At 38.5% G+C, this 26,447-nt stretch overlaps 1 protein-coding gene across 1 annotated transcript in view; it reads right to left on the bottom strand.

Moving 5' to 3' along the window:
* Positions 1-4,449: 4,449 nt before the first annotated feature.
* Positions 4,450-26,447, bottom strand: part of ABCC4 (ATP binding cassette subfamily C member 4 (PEL blood group)) — a 153,854-nt gene continuing 131,856 nt past the window's right edge. Inside the window, exons 30-31 of the mRNA XM_062575852.1 lie at positions 12,478-12,612; positions 4,450-5,080 (exon numbers count right to left, since the gene is read on the bottom strand). Coding sequence (XP_062431836.1) covers positions 4,973-5,080; positions 12,478-12,612 — 243 coding nt within the window. The 3' untranslated portion in view covers positions 4,450-4,972. The remainder of the gene's footprint in view (positions 5,081-12,477; positions 12,613-26,447) is intronic.

Here is a 26,447-nt window from a genome sequence, read left to right as displayed (position 1 = left end):
GCGCCACTAAATTAAACAATAAATTCATCAGGTAGAAGTACAGGATGGAGAAAGAGGATGTCGCATTTTGGAGTTAAGCTGCTAGCCCGTTTCACCTGCATGTCCACTAACTTTCCACCATCTGCCTGTCCAGCCCACTTAAATCTGTAGCTTTTTGAGTAAGAGTCCATCTCTGATTCTGTACTTTTGCAATTGCAGCGTTTTATTCTTGAAGTCGTATCACAGTTTTTGAAAATCTGAGTTACTTTCTAGCCCTTATAATTGAGGCAAAAAGCTTGAAAACGTGATCTGCTCTGAAGACGGTATGAAACCAAAAGACTGGTAAAAGCAAGCCGAAATTTACTATTCTGTTTTGTAACGGGGGATTTTCAACACTTGCAGTTGGCAATGCCACAAAAGTGCTGTTTGGAGCTTGCAGGCACAACCTTGCTTAGCACAGCCCTGCATTTCTGCCTTCAACCGCACATTTACAATAACAACAGAACTCTGTACACTTTTGAGAAATAAATTTTATTGTATGACAGGAGTTGTCATGTGAATGTCAACAAAAGAAATCATTCTGTAACAATAACAAAATCAAATTATCATACAAATGCCCCAAAAATCCTAACCAAAACAAAACCAGAGTTAAAATGATGAAAAAGTAGTGCCATGTTATACAATATAAAACATATACACAAAGCCACATTGCTCTGCTAAAGCGTCAAAAGCTCATTGCTCTGAAAGGAAGCAACTGATCTTATTTTTTTCTCTTTTTTTTTTCCCTCAAGAAAAAGGCAAACACACTGAGATATTTGGAAAGGCCAGATTAACAGGAAAAGCAGCATTTTCAGGAAGGTTTCTATACCAGTTGGATCTTTTCTCTCCTGCTTAATTTTATTTTAAACACATATTGGGAAGGTTATGAGAACTAGTCAATGTCAATTAAACAATGCAGATTACTAATCTTGGCCAGGAGAACATCCTCCTGCTTCCAAAGAGCAGTGTGAATGATACTGCAGAAGACTAAAACTAACTTGCAAATGAGCTCTGGTTCAGTTCACTAAACAAAATTTTGCCCGCAGAACAAGTAAAACATCAGATAACCTATTCTTGAGAACTGTGTTGGTTTTGACTCTACCAATGGGCTTTTGAGGAGAAGTGGAGCAAAGATATACCAAATTTAATGTCTGGTACAATTCATTAGATCAAAAGTAGAGGCTGTTTCTAGTCTCTTACACCAAACAAACAACAGTTCTGTAACTGATGATTTTTCAGGATTACTGTATAAAATGATACATACTAGAAAGAAGACTCCAGAATACTTTAAGGCACCTGGTGGTGAAGAAATATTTTCAAGGCATTAATAGCTTAGAAGATCGAGCTTTTTCCAAGATCCCCATGATGGAGTGTAACTTACAATAACCAGTTTTGCTATTTCTGAATAAAGCACGAGTGTTTTCAGAATGGAAGTCTAGAGCTATTTGAACTTTTCCTTAAAAGGAAATATAGAACACATTATCAGAAAGATAAATTGTACATTTATCAAATCAAGCCATTCGTTAAGGAAAGGCCTCTTTTATACCTGATTTGAGTTTTGTCACTCAGGTACACTGCACTTTTTTCAACTGAAATTAAATGGATCACTCGACCTTAGCAAACAGTCAGCTAAACAAAACAAGTATCAACAAAACCAACAAAAGAATCTGAAAAACAATTTCCTTTTTAAAGTATTTTTGTTACTTTCTTTAAACCAAAAAGATGGATATAACATCAAAGACAGATATGAATGACTCACTACCAGTTGCTCTATTCAGCGTTATGGGTTATCATCAGTGTTATTTTTTTTAATTTGAATTTTCTTACATTGATATTTGATACATAGAGCTAGTAACGTCCTGTCAAAACATGTAAAGAAGCAGAATCACCTCTTTCAGAGATTCCTAACATTTTTGTGCGTATTCAAAAACCTACGGTATCAAATGAGTTCTAGCTTATAGATCGATAGCTAGATCTGTCAGGGTCTCCCACCAGTGGCTCTGCAGCAGCCAGCATCTTAGAGTTCTGCTCTGGAATACAACTTGCTGTAGACTCACCTCAAAGCTGAAATGTACTAAAACTATAATTATACCCTTAGTTTAGACACATATTTCTCCTTGATTTTGATAAAAGAAAAAACCTGAAGACACAGGGCCAGGAGAATGCATTGTTCTCTTAGAGTACATAAAAGTCTCCATGTATTACACATAGTATTTCTCCTCTAGTAAGAACTATTTAGAAATTAAGATTGTGCTACTGTCAAACAAGATTAGACTCTGTGGGTATGTCCCAGCTGGTCAATAAAAAAAAGATAAACACAAGTAAGCTCAAGCACCAGGCCTCACAACATGCCTACTCCGCTTAATGGTCAGCTCATCTCTAGCTCTTTTTCGGATCGCTCCAGCTAGGTATCTCTGCGACAAAGCTTGGGCAGAGCCTGAGATAGTTCACACTACGGATCCCTTCCAAAAGGCAGCAGAGACTAGATCATGCCAGCTTGGACTCTCTTCACTCCCTGCACAGTCCCCCAGCATCATACCAGGTGACCTGACACACTGAAATGCTTCTTTACATCTTCAGGTACCTCTGCTATACAAACATAACTCTACTGAGCTGCAGAATATCCTTATTTCTGACACTTTGAACTTGAAAAGTGCAAAAACAAAACAAAGCATACAGGATAATAATTGTGAATTACGTCCACAGGGGGATCACAGGGGCCTAGAGGAGATCAAGGGTCAACTGATATGCAATGTGGACCTGGCTGGTGTGCTCAAGAAGGGGTTAGCCAGAAGCACTGCTTACATGAGCTGATCTGTGCCATTTGGCTTTGAGGACAGGCATGTATCCCTAATCCTCTTTTATTTAGCACCAGACATTGCACAAGGATCATGTTCTGCATCATTGAGTGAAGCTCAGTTCCACTGATTTTGATGGCATTAGCCATCAAAATGGCCAATGCGTAAGGTGCTACACACCAAAGAAAAAGTGTTAAAACCTGCCCCCTCTCCCCCCTCCAAAAAAAGTAGCCTAAGGACAAAGTATTTCATTTTTTTCTGCTAACAACACAAGAGACTGTTACCAAAAAACTGGCTGCTACCCCTGTGCAAGCCAGAAAACTAGAACCAAGGAAAGCAGAGGTGGACCCTTGTGGCTCATGAAACCATCATGAGCAGTGCTGCATCTCTTGCACCACAGCTCTGTGGCTTTCTGTGCTCCTCTTCAAACTGAAGGGGATGAAGAGAAACCCAGGGAGTACCGGCAGCAAGTGGTACTCATCTCTCTCCTAGTATTCTGCAGCAGGACCGCGAGACCGGCTGCAGGAAAGGTGCTCCCTGAAAGAAATGAAGCTTCTGCTTCTTGCCACTGGACTGGGTTTCTGCGCAGGACAAAGACCTTCTAGGTTAGCCCTTATGCTGAGGCAGAGGTTTTGGCCTCAATTTTAGTCCCTGATAAGGAGAGAGTAATTTTGTATTTGAGTCATATATTGCTGGTAGAACTGCTTGAAATGAGAAACAGTTGAGTTTGCCTTGGTTTTAGATCACTTTTTTTCTTTGTATAAACAATACTTATCTTTCAGCAGTGATAGTGAGCATCTTCAAAATTTTCTGAAGAGCACACTATTTTCTGTATCCTGAAAAGATCTGTTACTTTCTAGTCTTTCCTGTGTCATTTAAGCAGCAAGATTTATTCTGCACTGGACCTCAAAAAGTAGGCATCTCACTAAACATGAAAAAATCTGAAGCAGCATAGCACTTGCCTGACTTTTTAAAGCATAGGAGTAGTGTCTTCATGCTAAAGTGCTTGGCTGAATCAGGACATAACATACGAACACAGAATCTCTCTCTCTCACTGCATTCTTCTCACTACCAGCAACAGCCATTCAAAACTACAACTTGTACTTTCCTACCTATTCCAGTAAGATGGTAGCTTCAAACAGCTTGAGTTCAAGAGAACCCCTGATGCAAAATTTTAAATATACTAAGGTTAAATATTTGAAAAGTATACTTAATTAATTTGTTGTGTACCCTGCAGTTATCGCTTTGGCTTGAAGGCACAAATATTAAGGCACAATAAATGCAAATAATGTATACATTTCAATGTGTTGTGCTGAAGATAACTTTGTTCTACATGGTATTTAGGTATAATGACATGTCATTCAAACATTTCCTCAAGTTATTTTAATACTTCTTTCTTTGATAACCTGGATAAAAAAAGGAATGTATGTTAAATTATTTAAATATTTCTTCAGTGCAAATTTAGTAATTTTCTTCTAAAGTATAGAAGATTGATATTGATTTTTCAGCATTTGGATTTCAGCAAAAAAAAAAGTAATATTTACACTCAACTTGGGCAGTATTATCTGAATTATTTATCAAAAAAATAAGTATACAGTACTTTTTGCTATAAAAAGGAAAAGCTTTTTGGCTTGTTTAATTCTTGTTTCTACCAATCTGCAAGACAAGTAGAAATACAGTTGCATTAGACAACTAAATTGTACACAATCAAATCTGTTGTTTAGATCTAGTTATTGTGTTAAAGTGACCCTGAACAAATTTTGGTTTTGTTTGTTCTCAAAGTATTTCCAAAAGAGAAAAAGGATACATCTCAATTTTTTAATAGGCTCCCAAAATGCACCCTAAATCTGCTAGGTGTCCTGCACCTGTTTAAATAAAAGACATCTCTATCACATGGCTTTCAAATAAAAACTGAGTCTGCCTAATTTCCTTAGCAATAAAAACATACTTAGTTGAAAAGGAAAACATATATTGCACTGAAATTAAAGAAACAGGCACAGAGAAAACATTTCTTCTCAATATTAAATAGAAAGGATATCCAGTGCAAAGAATTGCCCTCCTTCTTCTCCACGGCTGAGCTTTCAAACACCATCAGTCACTGAGTTCAGATGATCTCAAGTTTACGTTCTCTAGGAAACAACTGTGGTTGTCAGGAATCACAGTGCAGTTTCGGTGATGCATACTCCTGAGGAAGGATCCAAGGAGCAGTCCATGGCCAGCTGACCATTCTGAACAACTTCTGGATAATTCTTACTGAAGTAAACCTAAGACAAATATTACATTCTGTAAGTATGTAAATTAACTATACCTTAAATTTAGTTTCAGATAAAATTTGACACAAGTAAACACAAGTAAATACATTTCAATAAGGAATCAAAGCAGGAAGTTTACATTAGTGGCATTAAGTGTCACTGAAAAATTAGTAAAATTGCAGTATGATCTTACATTATAAAAAAGAGAAAAACTCACTGAACCTGTAGATCCACTCAAATTCTGATAATTCAGATAAACAGATATGTGTTATCTCTTTACATTAAACTGATAAGTAAAATCATTTTACTAGCTTAAAACATGGAGATAAATTAAAAACAGGGTGACAAAGAAGCTGTGAAATCTTGCGTCTGCACAAGGGTTTCTCATTTTCACCCATAAAATGAACACAATGGATTTGGATGTTAATATCAGGTTGTAATCCCTACATTTTACAAACTATGATTGACAACCATTGAAACTTCGTAGTATATGTATGAAATATCCTAGCGTTTAATTTGTGCTGCAGAGCAGTTATAGGGCCTATAGAAATGTGATCTCTGGATAGTGAATCACAATAATGAAAGAAGCAAAAGCTTTAACAATGACTCAACCTAGCAACTTCTCTAAAATGTAAGATGATACCAAATAATAGGACAGTTCTTTGCCAAGCCTTTGAGTTCTTGAATTCTACCAATTTCCAGCTGAACTAGAAGAGATACAGGTTTCCTGATAAATGTATAATCAGAACATAAAGGAAATGAAATGCTGTCAAGTTTCACTGTTCCACAATCATCAGTTTTTAGTAGCTGTATCATATCTCTGTTCCTTGACAGATGCGCATAACAAAATGAAATAATGTCAAGACTTGTATGCTCTTATCTAAAAATGTGTTTGGGTGAAAAAGGACTTCAAATGCAATTTTTTCAAAGAAGAATGTGGAAAGTTTTGTTTGAGTCTTTTAAAAACAGAAAATACACTATCTCTCTGAAGCTGACACGTGTCATGAGTTAGGTCTCATATTCATATTACTCATTCTAGGGTTTATGAAACATTTCTCCAATTTATATTTGGGAGTGCTGTCAACAAAGTTCAGTTTGTTTGATAATAATGTTCTTTTCATATATATGAATAAGACGTGGGATAAAAAAAGGAAATAGTTATACTATACAAGCACTCTTGAAAGCACCACTGTCTTCTTTTGTGTACACACACTAACACACTTTATATGCATCTTTAGAATTTTCAAATAATATTAAGGTCTGATTTGAATCAACAAAAGAAATGGAAGTCCTGTTAAGAAGCATTCCTCAGTAACCAGCCACAACAGGATGCAACAGAGAAAAGTTAATCAGGTGCCTGGCTGCATACAGGCTGCAGAGATTGGAACCTCAGTTGCATATTCCCATCATTTTCCTGGTTGAAAACATAACTTTGACATACTTTTACTGCAGCTTTTGAATACGATTTTTAAGTTAATAGAAAACCTTGGCACATTACTAGAGACATAATGAAATGGCAGCTGCTTTTCAATTGTCTCATTGCAATTCTTCCCCTGGGCCCAATCCCTCAAGATATTAAACGCTCAAGTCTTTATTCAAGCTTCTTTCATTGCCAACAGAGTTGCAATCCCTTAAAAAGTAATCACTGAGGTGAGATAACAGCTAATATTTTAATATTTACACATCTGTCAGAGCTTTAATACAAAATCATCTTTACTTTTGCCTCAAAGTATTCAAAAACTGATTGACAGAAAAACAGCCCTATCCCGCTGCCACCAAAGTTCATGGAAAAGCTTCTCTCAACAGAACATATTAAGTATTGTTTATCTGAATAACTGAGCCCACTTAACTGCCTGATGACTATATCTCATTCTCCCTTAGGATTTTCTCCCAATAGCATCTTGTAAACCGAGCAAAGATAAAGACAGCTTTCTCCGAGGGCGCCATCCTGAAGACAACTCCAGTGGTGTCCTACTGCAGTGCGCTGCTTAGAATATACCCAGCAATCTCCAGCTTGAGCTGTACCGAGGTTGTTTTCTTCAGCATTTGTGCAAAAATCAGGGATACTCATTGACCAAAACAGACACACAAACAGCAAGTTTGGATCCATTTGGAAGACTGAGTTAAGGTTTCAGGAGTTACAGTGATCTTGAAGAGCTGAATCTTGCAATGCTTAGCTAGGAAGACACTTAAGAGATTTTTCAGAAAATTAGGCTTCCGATTTGAAGTGCATAGTCTCTAGTTGTTTGTGATGGTTACTCACATGTGCGTTACATGCACTTAAAGAATATATACAGAAGGTATACTGTTCCAAAAAATGTATTTGAAGTCTCACCTTACTGAAAGAAGCTCTTAATACAAGTACATTCTGCCCAAGATTCAGGTCCAAAATGCAATAAATCAAATGATCATTGTCAAAGCATGGCCCCATTCCAAGCTATTTTATTTAGCAATTCACTGTAATGCCTTTTGAAACACACATACATGCACCATATTACCATGTCTTTTAATGTGCAGCATGCTGTTTTTCAACAACAGAAAAAAAGCTGTTCTTCATAAAAACAATTCTTATTAACCACAGTAGGAATGTATGAGACCAAGAGCAATCCATGCAACAGTCTTATAAAGTGTAAAAAGAACAGCCACAAGAATCAGCTCTTCTGACTAAGTAACTTCTCTGAAAGTATGCATGAAGCACAAGAGACTTCAATAAAGAAAACCCTGAATTAATGTCCAAGTCATTTGAACAGAAAGAACTGTAACTGTGCTTCTGGATAGCTGCTGACTAGAGATATAGTCTCTCAATTCCCATTTTTGGGGACTGAGTGTGGATAAGCACCACGCTTTGCATTCTTGGCAGATGCTAAAGCTTGTATCTGCCTTCCAGCCTGGGAGTTAGCAAACTTTTTCATCAAACCACATTTCAGCAGAGACTGGTTCCTGGATTTCTTCCCTTCCTGTACAAAATCACTTAACATTGATGTGGTAACTGCAGATGACTATATGGGCAAGTAACATCAAGTAATTATTTTTATACATTTTGAATTATCTTTGAGTGCAATTGTACAATTGGGGAGGGCTGCAGGGAAGGGAGGGAAGACAGCATGATATGGCTACATCTCTACAGATAACAGCTAGACAGCCTCACCTCTATCCATTCCAAGGATCAAATCTTAGAAAGCTGGCCTTCACTTTACAGACAAACATTGGTCATATGAATTTGAATCTATCATTTGTAATATAATTTATTTAAGCTCCAGACTGTCATACATATACCATGAAAAACATGGCTAACCCATTACACAGTAGTAATAAAATACAAGAAGCTCCACTGCAGCACTTGAGGAGGACAGCAGGACTCATTTGACAGTCTAGTCAAGGAAAAAGCTGTTTCCAGATTTATGCAATGTGTACTACACATGAATTTAGAGTATGCTCTTAACTACAAAGCTTCATCTCAAAAACTCCCTTAAAAAATTTTGTTTTTAGTTCCTCTGAAAAAATCCTAGTGAGTAGAAATTTCTTTCCTAACCTTCAAAAAGTCCAGTAAAATAGCCTTAAGAAAGGAGCATGTAGCCTCCGCGATAGCACATTTTTTCAGGCTTTTCCAAGATGCCAGTAATGTATCTGTTCTTACTGGAAATCTACTATTTTACTGTAGCCAGGCACCTGTCATTTCATTTCCCGTCTTTATGCACTGCTTCTTGCCTATTCCTCTCCTGTTTCCCCAAGAAATACTTTTCAGTGTTTGTTGCCATTCTTCTACTCCAGACATCAAGCAGCTTGAGAAGAGGAAAGCATAGGGACTAGAGATAGACCTTTACCTCTTACACTAAAAAGACTCTCTTACGACCCTACATGTCTAACATCAGTACCTTACTACTTGCACACAGAAAGTAATGTTATATGAATATGTTGCTCCCAACCTGAGCACTGGGGGTCTCAGCAGTAACAGTGCTCAGCTTTCACAGGCACAGAGGGAAATTAAAACCTTGCTCTGGACATCCTGTGCATTAAATTATCACAAAAATAGAAATCAAGCCAAAAACTAGCCTAAATGAGCTCCTCAAACACAGGTCACTTTTTATCTTCTTACTTCTGCTTCACCTTTATATTTGAAAAGTGGAGATGATATAGCCTCACCTCAGAGGTGTATTATGAAAATCAATGCACTGATGTTTCTTAAACATCTTGATTGCCAGAGGAACGCTGACAATTACGGAGAATCACAGAATGCTTGAGGTTGGAAAGGATCTCTGCAGACCTAGTCCAAATCCCTGCTCAAGCACGTCACCTAAAGCACATTGCACATCCGGGCAGATTTTGAATATTGCCAGAGAAGGAGACTATACAGCCTCTCTAGGAAACTGTGCCAGTGCTCTCTCACCCTCACAGGAAAGAAGTTTTTCTTCATATTCAGGTGGAACTTCCTGTGCTTCAGTTTATGCCCATTGCCTCTTGTCCTGTCTCTTGGCACCATGGGAAAGAGTTTGGCCCCACCCTATTGACACCCTCCCTTCAGGTACTTGTACACATTGATAAGATCCCCCCTCAGTCTTCTCTTCCCCAGGCTAAACAGGCCCAGCTCTTGCAGCCATTCCTCAGAGGGCAGGTCCTCCAGTCCTCTGATTATCTCCATAGCCCTACGCTGGACTCTCTCCAGTAGCTCCGTGTCTCTCTTGTACTGAAGAGCCCAGAACTGGACACAGGACTCAAGGTGAGGCCTAACCAGGGCTGAGAAGAGGGGGAAGATCACCTCCCTCGACCTGCTGGCAATGCTCTTCCTAATGCACTCCAGGAGACCATTGGCCCTCTTGGCCACAACGGCACATTGCTGGCTCACGGTTAACTTGTCCACTAGGACTCCACAGGTCTGTTTCTGCAGAGCTGATTTCCAGAAGGTCAATCCCTAAACTGTCCTGGTGCGTGGAGTTACTCCTTTCTAGGTGCAGGACCCTGCACTTGCCCTTGTTGAACCTCATAAGGCTCTTCTCCAGCCAACTCTCCAGCCTGTGCAGGTCTCTCTGAATGGCAGCACAGCCTTCTGGTGTATCGGCCACTCCTCCCAGCTTGGGATCATCAGCAAACTTGCTGAGGAGGCACTCTGTCCCTTCATCCAGGTCACTGATGACAAAGTTGAACAAGACTGGACCCAGTACTGAGCCCCGGGGGACGCCACTACCCACAGGCCTCCAACTGGACTCCACGCCACTGATGACAACCCTCTGAGCTCTGCCCTTCAGCCAGTTCTCAAGTCACCTCACTGTACACTCGTCTAACCCACACTTCCTGAGCTTCTCTAGGAGGATGTTATGGGAGACAGTGTCAAAAACCTTGCTGAAGTCAAGGTGCACAACATCCACCGCTCTCCCCTCATCTACGCAGCCACTCATTCCGTCCTAGAAGGCTATCAGATTGGTTAAGCAGGATTTCCCCTTGGTGAATCCATGCTGGCTACTCCTGATCACCTTCTTCTCCTCCATATGTCTGGAGATGACATCCAGAATGAGCTGTTCCATCACCTTTCCAGAGATGTAGGTGAGTCTGACTGGCCTTTAGTTCCCTGGGTCCTCCTTCTTGCCCTTCTTGAAGACTGGAGTGACACTGGTTTTCTTCCAGTCCTCAGGCACCTCTCCTGTTCTCCATGACCTTAAAGATGATTGAGAGTGGCCTAGCAATAACATCCACCAGCTCCCTCAGCACTCGTGGGTGCATCTCATGGGGGCCCATGGACTTGTGGGTGTCAAGTTTGCCTAAATGATCTCTAACCCAATCCTCCTCGACCAAAGGAAAGTCTTCCTTTCCCCAGACTCTCTCTTTTTTCCTGGGCGTGAGATTCATGAGAGCTGCCCTTAGCAGTGAAGACAGAAGCAAAGAAGGCATTCAGTAATTCTGCCTTCTCTGTATCCTTCATCACCAGGGCACCCACTACCCCATTCAGCAGCAGGCCTACATTTTCCCTAGTCTTCCTCTTGCTACTGATGTATTTGAAGAATTCCTTCTTGTTGTCCTCAGCATCCCTTGCCAAATTTAATTCCAAATGGGCCTTAATCTTCCTCGTCACATCCCTGCATACTCTGACAATGTTCCTATGTACCTCCCAACAGGCCTGTCTCTTTTTACACATTCTGTATATTTCCTTATTCTGTCTGCCAAAGCATCTTGTTCATCCTTGCAGGTCTCCTGCCCCCTTTGCTTGATTTCTTACTCATAGGGATGCACTGATCTTGAGCCTGGAGAAAGTGATGCTTGAATATTAACCAGCTCTCTTGGACTCCCCTTCCTTCTAGGATCCTAATCCATGGGATTCCTCCTTGAAGAGGCCAAAGTCTGCTCTCCTGAAGTCCAAGGTTGTGATCCTACTTATTGTCTTGCTTCTTCCACGCAGGATCCTGAACTCCACCATCTCATGGTCACTGCAGCTAAGGTCGCCCCCAACCTTCACATCTCCAACCAGTCCTTCTTTGTTTGTTAGTATAAGATCCAGCAGCACACCTCTCCTCATTGGGTTCTCCACCACCTGTGTCAAAAAGTTATCACCAGTGCTCTGCAGGAGTGTTTGTGCCTAGCTTTCCAGCAGATACCAGGGTTGCTGTTGCAATCCCCCATGAGAACCAGGGCCTGTGATCAAGAGGGTTCTTCCAGCTGCCTATATAAGTCCTCATCAACATCCTCTTCCTGATCAGCTGGGCTGCAGTAAAACCCACAACAGTGTCTCCCATGTTAGCCTGCCCTTTAATCCTTACCCATAAGCTCTTAACTTGTTCCTCATCACCCCTATTAACTATATTAATAATTTTGTACTCTGAGTAGGATTTGAACAGTAAGTAGTAAGCAAGCAAACAGCCTTGTAAGGAGCAAGAATATAACAAAACATTCAATGGCTATTTCTTAACTGAGCACCATTCATTCTATGTGTAAACTGAAGCAAGGGTACAAGAACAAAGGAAGAAAAAGCACAAAAATAAGAACATGATCTCACTTTTAAAGACAATGAAACAATGCACAGATGCTGATCCTGAAACAAAAAATTGCATGAGATCTTTTAAAAATACAAAAAACCAGAACTGAATGCTGGACTATGTAGCCTTAACATTCTTTTACAAGTTTTTGTAAGACCAAGGCCTACTACAGGAGGGTATGTCATATATTATTAACACTTACCACTGTGTGTACATACAGATGGATGCAAGAAATCCAAACAATCTGTCAACTCAGGATACATAAATACAGGTATCATTTGGAAGTCTGTGTATATCCCACTAAAAAAGCACTGAAAACGATGGTTTAGCCTTGCAAAGCTGACAGATTCTTAAGTGTAGGGGAAAGCCTGCAGTAACTCTGGATATGCGAACTTGCAAAAAACAAACTGCAGAGACAAATTTAATTAATACTTTTTAAAAAATTACCCGTTTTGCTGTTTCCATCAGAGAAGCTGCCTCAGTCTTGCCCACTTGTTGCACCATTTTGTAAAACAAGCCATCTTTTTCCTGCAGCAAAATGTAAGGTTCGTCATATTCTTTTAGTCTTCCTGCATCTAAAACCTGTGAAATCAACAGAAATGAATTCACAGTCAATGAAATCTTACACAGTCTTCAAACAGCACTTCAAAACTCTTTTTCAGTTTATAGACCAATTTAAAATGCCCTACAGTCATTCTACCTACAGGAATCCAATGCAAAGTTATGCAGAATATGGAAATACAATGCTTGTGAAACCAACAAAGCAGATGGTAAGATTCATTGTGTAAGAAAAAAAGAAAGGCCTGTTGCTGAGAGGCCTAAAATGGGTTCTGAAATAAACAGCTGTAGGTATAAAACAAACAATAACAACTGAGATGATTAGGGGAGAATAAGCAAGTCTTTTGGATTAGAGGAGGTGAAGACATAATTAAAGAAAACGAGGGTCTTGCATCATTTTTTGCCAACTACATATTAGAAAAATACCTACCCTGAACCTATTCTCTCTACATAAAAAAAAGTGAGATGGCACCAGGAACAAAGGTACTCAAAAAGAAGAGGAGAGAAGGAAAAATAATAGAGAAATTAAACATGCATTAAGTCATTATTAGGCCACAGAGGATATATACAGTCAAAACTATTACAAGAATTTAAGAATAAGCTGCCTGCACCTCTTAAGAAAATATTCTCATACTAGTGATTCTATTTACGGACTGTATGGCAGCAAATACTGCACTTATATTTTGAAAAGCCTTAAGGGATCATGCAGGAAACTTTCAGATCAGTATAGTTTTTTAGATGAGACAGTAATTTAGTCAAAAACATCATTAAAACAGAAATATAAGACATACACCAGATCATAAGCAGTAACTGTTCCCCCTAGTTGTAAAAAAAAAATGTATCTCACAAATCTGATAGAATTCTTCAAATGCACCAGAAGAAAAGTAAAGGATAAATGATTTATTTGGATTTCCAGAAATGTATCTGATGTGACTAAACAGTCATGCCACAACAGACAAAAAATATTCAGGAACTTGAATAGAAAACTAAGATTAGAAATAAACAGTGCATTTTTGCTGTGGGGAAAGCTTGGTGGCTAGGAACTGGTAGGTACCATAGCATTCTGTGGTAGCTACTTACGTGTTAGTCATCAGAAAAAGGAGCTATCAGCAAAGTGACAAACCTCCAAATGACACAAAAGGGTACAGGTAAGTCTAGACCAAAAGATACTCAGATAAACCTAACTAACCTAAATGAATGAACAACACAATAGCAGGGAAAAATCAATATTGACAAAAGCAATATAGTCAAATACTTAACTAGCTTATAAATTAATGGTATTGACTCAAAAAGAGATTTCATATCAGTGTATAAGTTTAGTACAGAGTAGCAAAGTTTAAAAAAAAAAGTTACGTGAGAAAATAATACAGAAAATATTTTTGTTCTTATATAAATAAAAAACATTCACATGTATACTACCAAAAAAGATATTGCCACAACAGAGGGACTTCAAGGACTCATAACCAAAGCCATAGTTGTGGTGTACATACTTGTAGGAAAAAAGTTCTAAAAAACTGCAGCTGTTCCTTTCAGGAGAGAAATGAATAAAAAGTATCACGAGGACAACTTCCAAAATAACAAAAATAGTTTGCAAATTTATGTTTGAAAGAGGAAACTCTAGCAAGCTTGGAGATAAATTCAAAGTGTTGTGAGGCAACTTTCAAGCATGTGCAATTTGCCCGTGGAACTCCTTAAGGCAAAACATCCTAAAAGGCCAAGAGCTCGGCTGAATCTACAAGCAGACTAGGCACCTGTTAATGACAAAATACACTACAAAGTCAGACAGCTGAGCCAACCCATTTGGCTGCAAAAATCAGGCACTGCTGAGATTTTTCTCAACTTGTCTGACATGAAGGACTGAACATCAAGTGAAAGACTCCCACCTCTGAGCTTCCCATTCAGTTAAGTATATCACATTAAAACATATAACAACTCAGCCAACAATAACAGCATAATTATACCTAATTTTATATATTGCTTGCAGAGAAACTTACAAAAGTTATTTTCTATTTTCAAAAGCTCCTATCTTAGAGGATCAGCCTATATTGTGATTTCCTCTGCAAGAGACTTCCAGTACTGTTTGGTACAGCTGAAGAAAGTGCTAGCACAAAAGCTTTACAACACCACTAACACTACACAGCACAGTATGTAGTAATTTAATACACAACACATACAGTATTTCATCTACAAAGGCATTTCTTGTACACATGTAGTTATTTCAGTACACTTAGTTTTATCCCATATAATTTGAATATTTGAAGATAAATTAATAATATAATTTTCCTCACAATCTTTTATCATACTTCATTAAGTCACAGTTAACAACAGCTTCCTTAAGAATGCAGTAATTCAAAATAGTTCTACATACTAATTGAATTGAGATGCCACACTATAGGACATCTCAGATGCCTTGAAAAAATAATTCTTCTTCAGCATTGCACAAGATTATGTAACCGGGTCTCGAGAATTGAAGAAAAAAACATACTCATTAAATGTGTCTCTCTCACCAGTAAACAACTATGTAGAAAAGTAGGCTTGTTAAAATTTTCTATTACCACAGTACACAGATTCTGCTAAATTAACAATAATTTTGCAAATATTTGAAATAATCATAAACAAGGACAAACTTTCTCCTCCAAAGAACCTGAGAGGGAAAAAAGGAGAAATTTACTCCTCCCTGACAGGTTTTAAACAGCCAAGTCTAAAAGAGAAACAGACAGGGCAATTTGCATATAGAAAAATTACATTCATATTTTAAACAAATCATTAAGCTATTAATGTGCTTTCTTGAGAAATAAAAATACAAATTTGTGTCATGAAAATAGAACAAATACAGGAAAAACAAAATGGGTTACTTTTTTAAAATTATAAATAAATAAACCTCAATGAAACAGAATGGATAACATATTGTTCTTACAAGTCAGGAATACTCGATGCACCGATTAACTAAGGAAAAAAAACATTTCTATTAACTGCTTTCATCTATTTGACAATAGAGAGAACTTAAGTTGATTCACTTGGGAGCTATACATTTATGTATCTATACGTTTATTAAAAAGTGCTTAGACAAAGAGATAGGTACTCTTCTTTGAAGAAATAAATGCTGATAAAATTTAAATAAACCAACAGATACTTTTGCTAAGGCTTTGCATACTCTTACTGCCTCCAAGCCAAATTAAAATCATTAGGACTTCAAAAAGCAAGCTAATCATTTAGGAAAGGTGGAATCTGGTATTTACTAGCCACATACTTTCTGATCCACTTGCATGCAACTCTTATCACTGTATAATATGACTGAATTAAACCCAGACACATTCTCAGGTAGTTGTACCTGTGGAACTTGATACAGTAAAGCTAGGGAAGCTTGTAGCTTGCAAAATCTTATTGGCACAGTGATTACAGAGGACATACAAAAGAGTATGGGACTTAAAATCAGACCACGATTTCATTATAAACTTTAACATAGATCTTTGAGAGACAAAGATTTTGGAGGAATCATTTAACTTTTCAGTTCCTCAATCTCACCATTTGCAAAACAGACCAAATGGAGCCTCATAACTGTGCTGAGAGTGTTAACAGTCTGTGAAATAATTAGACATCTCAGAGTAAAAAAAAATAAACACTAAAAGCTATAATCTCAAAGCACTCTTATGTAAAGAGATTATGTAAATCTGGCACCAGGGCCAGATTCTCCACTGCCTTACACTGGCAGCCACTTTCATGTTCTCTGCACTATTTTTGCCTTTGTAGTCAGAGTCTTACGACTTCAACAGCATTTTCTCAAGTGGAAGAGTAACTCCTGCAGTATAAAATTTACAAAATGGGATGTTGGTGATCATGTAAAAGATTGCATACAGGAAAATTCTTACTCAGTGGAATTCACTCCGCTCCTCATGTATGGTGAAACTGATCTTTACTTACATCTATCCAAATTATCTTTACTCAAGCAGCACTGTTAAAACATTTTATGTTCTACCAGTGCTTAAATACGATACTGCTCTTGAGTAGAATCCCCATGCCCTCTAATTCCACTCCATCTAATGTTTTATTTGGGTTGAATAGTCTGGGACAGTGACTGCTCATCACAGTCATGAAATTTTTAGGAGGGCAAGCACCACGCTGGGCAGAAGGCAAAATAGTCCTGAACAGCACTTTGTTTGACATGGAGGCACAGAACAGCATAGAAAGAGTGGGATTAAAAATAATAGAAATATGGGGCGGGGTAGGGGGGGAGAAACAGAAAAGGGGTGATTTGGATTTGAGTGACCTGCAAAAGCAACCATGAAAATAGAGTACTAGCCACATCAATGTCTTGTTATGTTAACACTCGCCATCACAGCAGAGCTATTTGCTTATGCCACAAAAATGTTGTTGAACTAAAATTTGTATAAAGTTTGGCTACTATAATGTAGTGATCCATTTTTGCCTCAACTGTACTCTGTCAAGAAATCTACCTTTACTTTGTCTAAACTCCCCAACCCCCCACACTTTGCAATATTTCCATTCCATAATCTCACTTTTTTAAAAATGTATCAACTCTGCTCCCCACGGACAAGAGAAGAGGAGAGGAGTGTTTAGTAATCGAGGTATGAAATAACAGCACAATAAAGCCAAAGTATCCACAGCAAATACAGAGCTGGCCGACAGACTTTCTAGGCACAGCTCATAAATATTTGGCTTAACTGCTAGTTTAAGTGAGCTTTATTCATATGGAGAATTCTTCTCTCAGTCACATTAGTTTAGACATTCAACACATTTCTGTAGCTGTTTTCATGCTGGCATTTGTGCCTGACTTAATAAGGAAAAAAAAAGACCAAAAGGAAAACATAATATAGTGAAAAAGAAATCAGACATCCATTTTGCAAAGAAAAGAGGAGAAAAATAGGGCAACGAAGGCAAAGGAAAAATACATTCTAAAAAGATAGCCCAGATTTCTGCACAGACTGCAGAAACAGGGCAGTACCTATTCTCTCTGAGGAATCCTGTAAATATCTATACTGTTCTGCAACACAGGACTTCTGAAAAGCAAACATTCACTTTGTAAGTGAATTTAGTATTGATTAGTTGATTAATATAGGTAAAAGAAGTGTCACTAGCCATAGAAAAGGAAAGAACATATACCCTTAAGATTGCTGTAACAAATAACAAGTACTTACGGCTATCCACAGACACAAAAAAGAAAGTTCTAAATCCTGCATTTCCTAACTTTCAGCAACAAAAGCAGACAAACCAAGAGAACAATAGTTATAAAACATTATGAGAAAAAAAAAGTACAAGGTTGGAAGTATTCAGCAACAGAGGAGGGGGCATGGGAATTTGGGAATTTATTTCTATTATTATTGAGGAATGACTAGTATTCCTATTCCCGTTCATCTTCACCATAAGGCCAGAGGGTATATGGGACATTTAAGAGTTGATCATAAACGTTTTTATTTTTTATTCAAAAGGAAAATAATTCAAGCAAATTATCTCCTAGGGATTACATCGATTTAATTTAGACTTGGAGAAGACACTACCAAACAAAAAAAATTATTATAATGAGTTCAAAACTCTGCTAGGAATACAACTTTAAAGAGTGTTTTCCTCAGAGAGTACACATCAAGATGATCCTCAATAAAGTCCTGGGAAGAGAAAAATATTCAGGAGATGCTTCTAGTTACATCATATTATAAGAAATATGTTTACTAAAGACAATACATAGCTTTGTGGGAAAGAGTCAACAGCCTGTGCCCCAGTTGGCATTAAGTTCAGATGCAAGTATGTTCTGCCTCTTCTGTCTCATCATGGTTTGCCAAAACAGATCAAAAACATGTACATACTTCTCTGAAGAGTCATCTATAAATATCAATCTACCTAAACACATTTGCAAATATTAAAGACCATTGAGAAAGGTGCAGGTATAATTCAGGAATCATTTTAAAGGTGGTGTTGCTTTTTAAATTTTTCCATTATGATTTTTTTTGAGGGGGAGGGTGGCAGTCTTTTGGTTTTGTTCTTTTTTAGTGTTCAGATTTAATTTGAGCATTCCCCAAGCTCCTTTAGGCATCATATACAAATCGTTCTGCAAGTAATCCCAGCCAGATTTGGTGTCAAATAATGTACATTTCATGTTTCATGTGCCAGCTGAGTACTCTTTTTTCCCCTCTGAACAACGCAGAACACACTTGAGTGCTTATCTTCTTATGCTTTTAATAATTATTTTCAAAACTTAAAAATATTTTGCCTCAGTAGAGCTTATTTTTCTGTGACAATGCCAACTCTGCCATTGATTACCGGGAGTTGATATGCACTCCCCTAAACATACACACATGAATTTCAATCCTCTTGTTCTGCAATCAGAACTAGCGGGGTTTCTTTAAACTGACACAATTCATGGAAAACTAAGCGTACAGCACTGCCTGGTAAGTTGTTCCATATATCAGTTATCTTCACTTTTCTCACAGAGATTTAAAAATCTACCCTTCTTTTTTCTCCATCTGATTGCACAGTACTGTAGGCTGGCTGGAATGTTGTGGGGGAAAAAATCAAAATTATGTATGCTGCAATGAGTCTTACTCTAGTGATAATCATTTGCTATTAACTCCTTCTGTACCTAGGTTGGAGAAAGAAATGCCTGTTAACCAGTCGCTACAGATGGCTTTTGTATTCTTCAATTTCCTCATCTCAAAACATTGGCTATACCAGTGCAAGTTCAACCTTTCCCTTAGAGAGTGCAAAGAGACCTAGTGCCACTTCCTGCCAAGAGCTGCACATGCTGAAAAAACTTTTCCTTGGTCAATTAGTAATGACTGTTTCCATCACTGTAAAGCCACACTTCTCAGTGTGGATTGAAGAAGAGCTCAAAGAAGGACCTGAAGTGTCAGAAGATACACTTCAGCTTAAGAAATTCCACTTTTTAATACAGTTTTTGAAGGTTTTATGAAGTTAGATAAGCTACCAGGAAATTATACTTTTCAAAAGGTTAAGAAACAATGGTGCAGATGACTAAGCATCTCTCTTGGTTTTATCAGCTCAGCTGCCATGCACAAAGTTTTACCTTAACAGAAATTCTCTACTCAGAGCATCAGCCACCAGCATGTCCTGCACTGATTTACATTTAAAATAATACTGTACTTCTAAGAAAGCAAAAAAATACTCTTCTCCTATCACCAAAGATTTGCTAGTAGTACCAGTACAGTGTGAATACCATACTACGGCCTTTAAAGGAATATGATCTGATTGCCCTGTCCTTATACTGGCAGAAATACATCACAGAAATGCCTGACAGAATGAGAGATCAAGATTCCTCAAGCATTGCCTTGACTTCCTGCAGTAATTCAAATCCAGCTCCTCATCTGAAGTACTGCTGAAGTACTGCTTCGGTAATTAGTTGTTTTATTTAAACAAAAGAAGAATCTTGTTGGGCGGCCCCCCTGAAACTGGGAGCAGCTTTTAAGAACTTAGAGATGCCAACTTTTTGGTGAGGTGTGGTTTAATACTGGCAAAGAGAATCAACAACCTTTGTATCTTCTCAAGCTCTTTGAGATTTCAACTTCCTCATTTTAAGGACTGTTGGGCCAGGTGTGATACATACAACTGAGGAACCATGCTTGACACACTTTATTTCAGTTGACAATACCTGCTCGGATACCTGATTGTGGCACACAGCAAAAACCTGGCCTGAACATCAATATAACATCCTCTCTTAATGGTAAAAATACATAAATTACTTAGCTTTGAAAAGAACACCTTCACTGCTAATATTTGTTAAGCTGAACTATTAAATCCCAAGGAAGAACACTGGGGGATCTGTTTCTCCCTTGTGGGTTGCTGAACAGAGGATTTCAAAAGATCTGGGGACTGTGGAACTTGGCATTGTTCAGATTCAAAACAAAACCAATCATTTCTAAAAAATCACTTGCTAATATTCAGCTCTTCCAGAAACTCTGAAAGTCTTTGGTCATCAAATGAAAAGAGGAACCTAAAGGTTCTCAAGCCCTTGCCTCTCCATCAGCCAGATGGGCTTCAACAGAGGTAGGAGCCAAGCAGGTAGGCTGGTAATCACATCCGTTTTCTGGTGGAACTGCATTAAAACTCTAATGAGCCTCCTTGAAATACTTCTGATCAGCCCCTACAGTTAGTGTTGAGATCTTTCCTAAGCTTTTGTATTTGATCTTCTGGATCCTGAAAATCTGGACATCCAGACAACTTACCAGTCATCTTACAAAACATGTATATACAAGAAATGTTTTTATGGGATACTGATACTGAAGTACCCTGAGACTGAGTATTCTTTCACCTCCACAGTATAAGCTATCACCATGAACTTCAATCTTTTGCTCCATGCAGGTCCTCTCTTTCTACAACTATCCTTTATATTTCAGTCTTGATGCTTTTTTTTATCCAACAGATTTTGGTCTCACAGCACAGCTGGGATTTTTCTTAGCTTGCATAAAATATCATTTTCATCTAATATTCACTAGTCAGTATTTTCAAGGCAGAGGCTCAGTCAAAAAAGGAGTTACTAGTATTTGTTTCTTTAGAATAATATGGGTAGGTGCACAAATATGAATGCTGCAACTTCTCTATGGACAACTGAATCCAGATCCACAAGCTACTTCAAGATTTCAGTGAAGAATTAGGTGCCTAAATAAATTTAGGGATCTGATCCCTAGTTTTGAAAATTTGGCTTTCACTCAGCTGCTATAATCCACCAAGTTCCCTTTATATTCTTTTAACAGATTTCAACAGCAAAAGTGGAATATCAGCTAATAATTAATCACATTCAGGATTCTGAGTTAATATAAGGACAAGAATGCTTTCCACTTCTGTGGTAAACAATAAATAACACCCATTCTATGCCCTTGCAGTTCTTCCCATCTTTGAACTTTAAGAGACTAAACAAGAGCTCTGAATGCAGCTCAAAGGCTTCTACTTTTCAGCAAGTTCCACACTTTTCCAGATCATCCCGGGCTCCAGGAAAAATCTATGGCTTTTTCCAGCTGACTTGTCCTAGACATATTTTGCATGTGAGGACCTGTATATGAGAGCAGGTAGTTCTCCACCAAAGGTGCAGTCCTACATGCACATGCTTAAGCTAAAGAAGTCAGCTCTCCGGGAAATATGCACAGTGTTCACAAAGGACTGTTTTGTAACTAGGACTGCATATTTCTGTGACTTCTTACAACTTAGACATTCTCTTTAGGGGATTGTGTAAGTTTTACTGTAAAACACATTTTCCAGCAGTAGTATTTAAATAGGCAGCAAAAATGTCATTGAAAGAAGAGCCAACAGACCACAGCATTAATGGCTTTAACCCAATACTGCTACTTTTAGGGTAACACCACTACCTTCCTACATTTTCCACTTCTCCATCTAAAGCTGGGCCACTGATGTAAAAGCTCATGTGAAGGTATCAGCAGGCAGTCAGCGCTCATCCACAAATTCAAGAGCTCTGTTTCCTGTTGGGCTGTAGATTCAGACTCCCTCATTTTTATTCTCCCTCTGACTCCATCATGACTCTCGCATTTCTGGCAGCACAATGCTTCAAAAGGAAGGGTAGAGAGTGACCTTAGCCTGACTGCCCTGTATAGCCTGGTGGGCACGGCATTTTCCTTGGAGTGTGGAGTGTTGTGTCCAGACCTCCTCAGACAGAGGGAAAATGGAGACTTCCTGGAAGACTGCTTTCATCCCGAAGCCATCATCACCATGTCCCCAGGTGTCCATTAACAGAACTGTCTCAACCCTGACTGCTAGCTCAGTGACACAGTGACACAGAATGTAGTTTTTTTCTCCCCCCTCCCCCCCCCCCGAATCAATCTCAATTCTAATATTTTGATAAGCTCTCTGGCTTTAAAAAGGAAAAGGAAAAGGAAGAAGATACCTTTTTTGGTACCTATGTTTGATACTTACGGACGGGGTTGAAGTCAATGTGATGTAATACTTCTGATACAGAAAGGGGAGCAAACTCAGTTTCAACAGAAAAATGGCCAGTTATGTTTTGATCTCTTGGTATGGCTGTGGAGTACATTGCATTGTTAACCTGAATATTAGACATTTCAGGACGTAATCACAACAGGTTTTCCTGTAAATCAAACCTCTTCTCATGTTTCTCTTCAAGAAAAACATCTTATTTGAATGACAGTTTTGAATTACAAGATCAAGTCCTGCTTACACAGAGCTTCCATTTCAAAGGAGCATTGCACCAATACGAAAAGTCTCTAGGGAGAGACATCTTTGTCACTGGATAATGCACAGATCTTGACTAGTCTACAGATTTTCTACAGAAAAATAGCATGGCATAGCATTTAGAACATCAGGCTCTTCTAAAATTCATATACTGAAAAGGGGCAAACTCTTTTCAGTTGTTCCGTGTGACAGGACAAGAGGCAATGGGCAGAAATTAAAGCTCAGGAAGTTCCGCCTGAACTTGAGGGGGAATTTCTTCCCTGTGAGAGTGAGGGAGCACTGGCACAGGTTGCCCAGAGAGGTTGTGGAGTCTCCTTCTCTGGAGATCTTCAAGGCCTGCCTGGATGCAACCCTCTTTAATGTGCTCTAGGTGACCCTGCTGAGCAGGGAGATTGGACTAGATGATCTCCAGAGGTCCCTTCCAACCTTACTGATTCTATGATTCTATGATTCTATACTTAATTTACTACTGATTCACTATGTCTCAATTTCTGTATGCTTTTGTTTTCTCCTTTGTAAAAGTAAGGTTTATAAAGAAGGGTTTCTCAACCTGCAGAAGAAATTAGATAGGAGGAAGAGGAACGGATGGTGGGGATTTTCTGAGATCCCACTGGAAGCCTTGAGAGTGGTGCCTCTTGGCTGCCCTAGGCTGCTCCTGGCTCAGTTTGGTGAGCTGCAGAGGTGATTTAGGTAAAAGGCCCTCACCCTCTAAGGTGAGGAAAAGACAGGGAAAGAGCTGCTGCCACACCACGGCTGTGGGGAAGTTATGTGGGATGAGAGGCTAGTGGAGCAAGCATGAATTAAGCTTTGGCCAGGATGGACACTCACTCTAGGCTGCGGTCAGGAAAGAGGCAATAGCAATGTTTCTGCTGTCATCACACTTTACCAGGGAGTAGAGTGGCTGCCTGTGCTAAATAGCTAGAACAGATACTGCAAGCACCTGACAGGAGGAGTTAAAACTTGGGTTCTCAAATAAATGAAGAAAAGGAAATGAAAAGGTGTCCTATGAGTGTCTGAAGTAATGTAGGGAAAAAAAAGTTTGAAAAGCACTGGATTATAATTTTATGGTAGTATTATTTGATGGCCTGACTAAACAAGTCTTTCCAACTCTGGTTCCAAAGATTGTATGGATACTTCCCTATCTCACTCAGGTGTTTGAAGTTTAATTAATTAATGTTTGTAAAGAGCATTACAATTTCCAGATGAAAGATCCTATGCAAGTGCAATGTAGTATTACTCATTGAGGTGATTGGGTTAGAGAGTATCACATTACACAATACAGCTTTTCCCTCAATGATTTTAAGTGTTTGAAGTTCTGATAAAAAGTATTTATCACTAAGATAGATATAATGGAAATATTCTTAAGGTGTGACCTGGATTATGAAACCAGAGGTATGATTTGGGGAATGGAACAAACGAGATTTAAAACAACTCCTGAGGCCAGATTTGTCTACAGTTGTATAAAATGTATTCTATTCTTCCCTTTTTCCCCTCTTCCAGTAGGCTTTTCTCTTCTTCAAAAATAGAACCAGTTATTACAATGGGTGTGAGCAGACATGCAACAGTTCACATTCAGTTCCTATTTCCATACTCATTCAACTTGACATTTTCTCATGACTTCCTCAAAATTATTTTTTGGTCTATTTTTTTTTCTTCTAGTGTTTAAAGGTGAGCATTTTCTTTGTGGAAAGTTCTAGCCTAATAAGCAATTAAATTGAACTAAATCAAAAGTTTGTGAACAACACCAAACTGAGGATTGCAGTCAATACACTCAAGGCAGGACTGACATTCAAAGGGATCTAGACAAGCTAAAGGAACGAGCCAACAGGAACCTCATGAAATTCAGCATGGACACATATGAAATCCTGCATCTGGGACGCACTAGCCCCCTGCACCAGTACTAGCTGAGGTGTAACTGTGTGGGCAGTACCTCTGCTGAAAAGGAGCTGGGGTTTTAGTGGACATTTGGCTAATTATGAGTCAAACAGTGCTCCATGGCAGCGAGAAAGCATAAAAGTATCTTGGGCTGTATCAGCGGGAGGTATAACCAGCAGATCTAGGGAAGTGCTTTAGTCAGTGCTCATTAGACCAACTCTGAAATACACTGTCCAGTTTTGGGCCCCCCATGACAAGAAAGACCAGGGCAAACTGGACAAAGTCCAGCACAGTCTGACCAGGGAGCTCAGGGGATTTATTCCAGGAGGAGAGACTGAGGGAGCAGGGCTTCCTCACCTCGGAGAAGAGATGGCTTTGGGATACCTAAGAGCAGCCTTCCCATGCTTACAAGGAGGTTACTGAGGAGATGGACCCAGGCTCTTTAGTGAGGTATACATTGGGAAAACAAGAAACAATTACCATAAACTGAAGGGAGCTTCCAACTGGATATAATGAAAAAAAAAATTCACGGCAGGGGTAATTAAGCACTGGGGCAAGTTGCCCAGAGAAGCCGCGGAATCTCCATCCTTGGAGATTTCAAGATCAAAGTAGACAAAGCCCTGAGCAGCCTAGTCTGAAATCAGTGCTGACCGTACTTTGAGCAGGGCTTTGGACTACAGATCTCCTGAGGTCCCTACCAGTCCAAAACAAACAAACAAACAAGCAAGCAAAGCTCCGCTCTATCTTATGTTCAGATTATGTGACTTGTTCAAGGGTAAAACTTGGATTTCTGCGATTGAGACAAGAGAGTTGAGCAATTTTGATCAAAATTTGCTTGAAGAACAACTTCACGGATTGTCAGAAGACAGTTGTCAAAATTCCAACTGTCAGGTTCCCTTTCTGCTTTTCTTCACCCATTTTTTCTATCAAGCTTACCCTGATAGCAAACAATAGGGACTTGAGATGGCTTATACATGAAAGCATTACTGCATCTAGAAGTCTCAGTTACATAGGAAACAAAACCAAAAGTTATAAGAACAGTGGGTAATGAAATAACAATCCACTTCAGTCTTTGCATTTTTACTCTAAAAAGAATGCGTAACAAGTTAAATTTGTATATTATTAAAATATATTTTTGAGATAAAATTTTAAAACAGAAAGCCTTCTTTACCCAAGTTTTTTCAAATTTCCTAATATTTAAGTAAATAATTAGTCTTCAATGAATGTTATTTTTATTGTTAATGGCAATCATTTATTTGTTAGTTGTTCCAGAGGGACATTCCTGTTCATTAGATTTTTAATGCACACTTTCATTATTCTTTCAAAATTTTGTTCTATCTCCACTAGAAACTGCATGCCTGAGTAAACAAAGTAATAACAATAATAAAAGCACAACAAAAGTACACCTGCCATAACTCTGCTCATTCTTAATATACTATAATATTTTCAGTTTGTATGGAAACAGAACCAATTACTCTGAATAAGAATGTCAAGAAAACAGATTTCTTAAGAGGTCATGTGTGTCAGTTTCCTCCTTTTTTCTGTATTACTCTTCTTGCCCTCCCTTGTCCCCCAAAATTACAGAAGTCTTAAGATCAAAAATGAAGCAACATATTCTAAAGAGGTCATTAAATCATTCCAAAAAGACTGCACTAGACAACACATGAAAATAAATGGCCTTTTAGGAAAGCAGAACTCTTAGTAGGGCATAAGCTGAAGCAACATAAAGTTAAAAATAGTATACTGATTCTAAAAATGCAACAGAATAGCTATACCATTGGTAAAAAGACACCAAGCAGTTTGGAGAGAAAGATGAT

The sequence above is a fragment of the Rhea pennata genome, chromosome 1 (assembly GCF_028389875.1).
Source record: "Rhea pennata isolate bPtePen1 chromosome 1, bPtePen1.pri, whole genome shotgun sequence".
NCBI classification, from domain to species: domain Eukaryota; kingdom Metazoa; phylum Chordata; class Aves; order Rheiformes; family Rheidae; genus Rhea; species Rhea pennata.
This window is presented reverse-complemented; position numbering and strand designations above follow the sequence as displayed.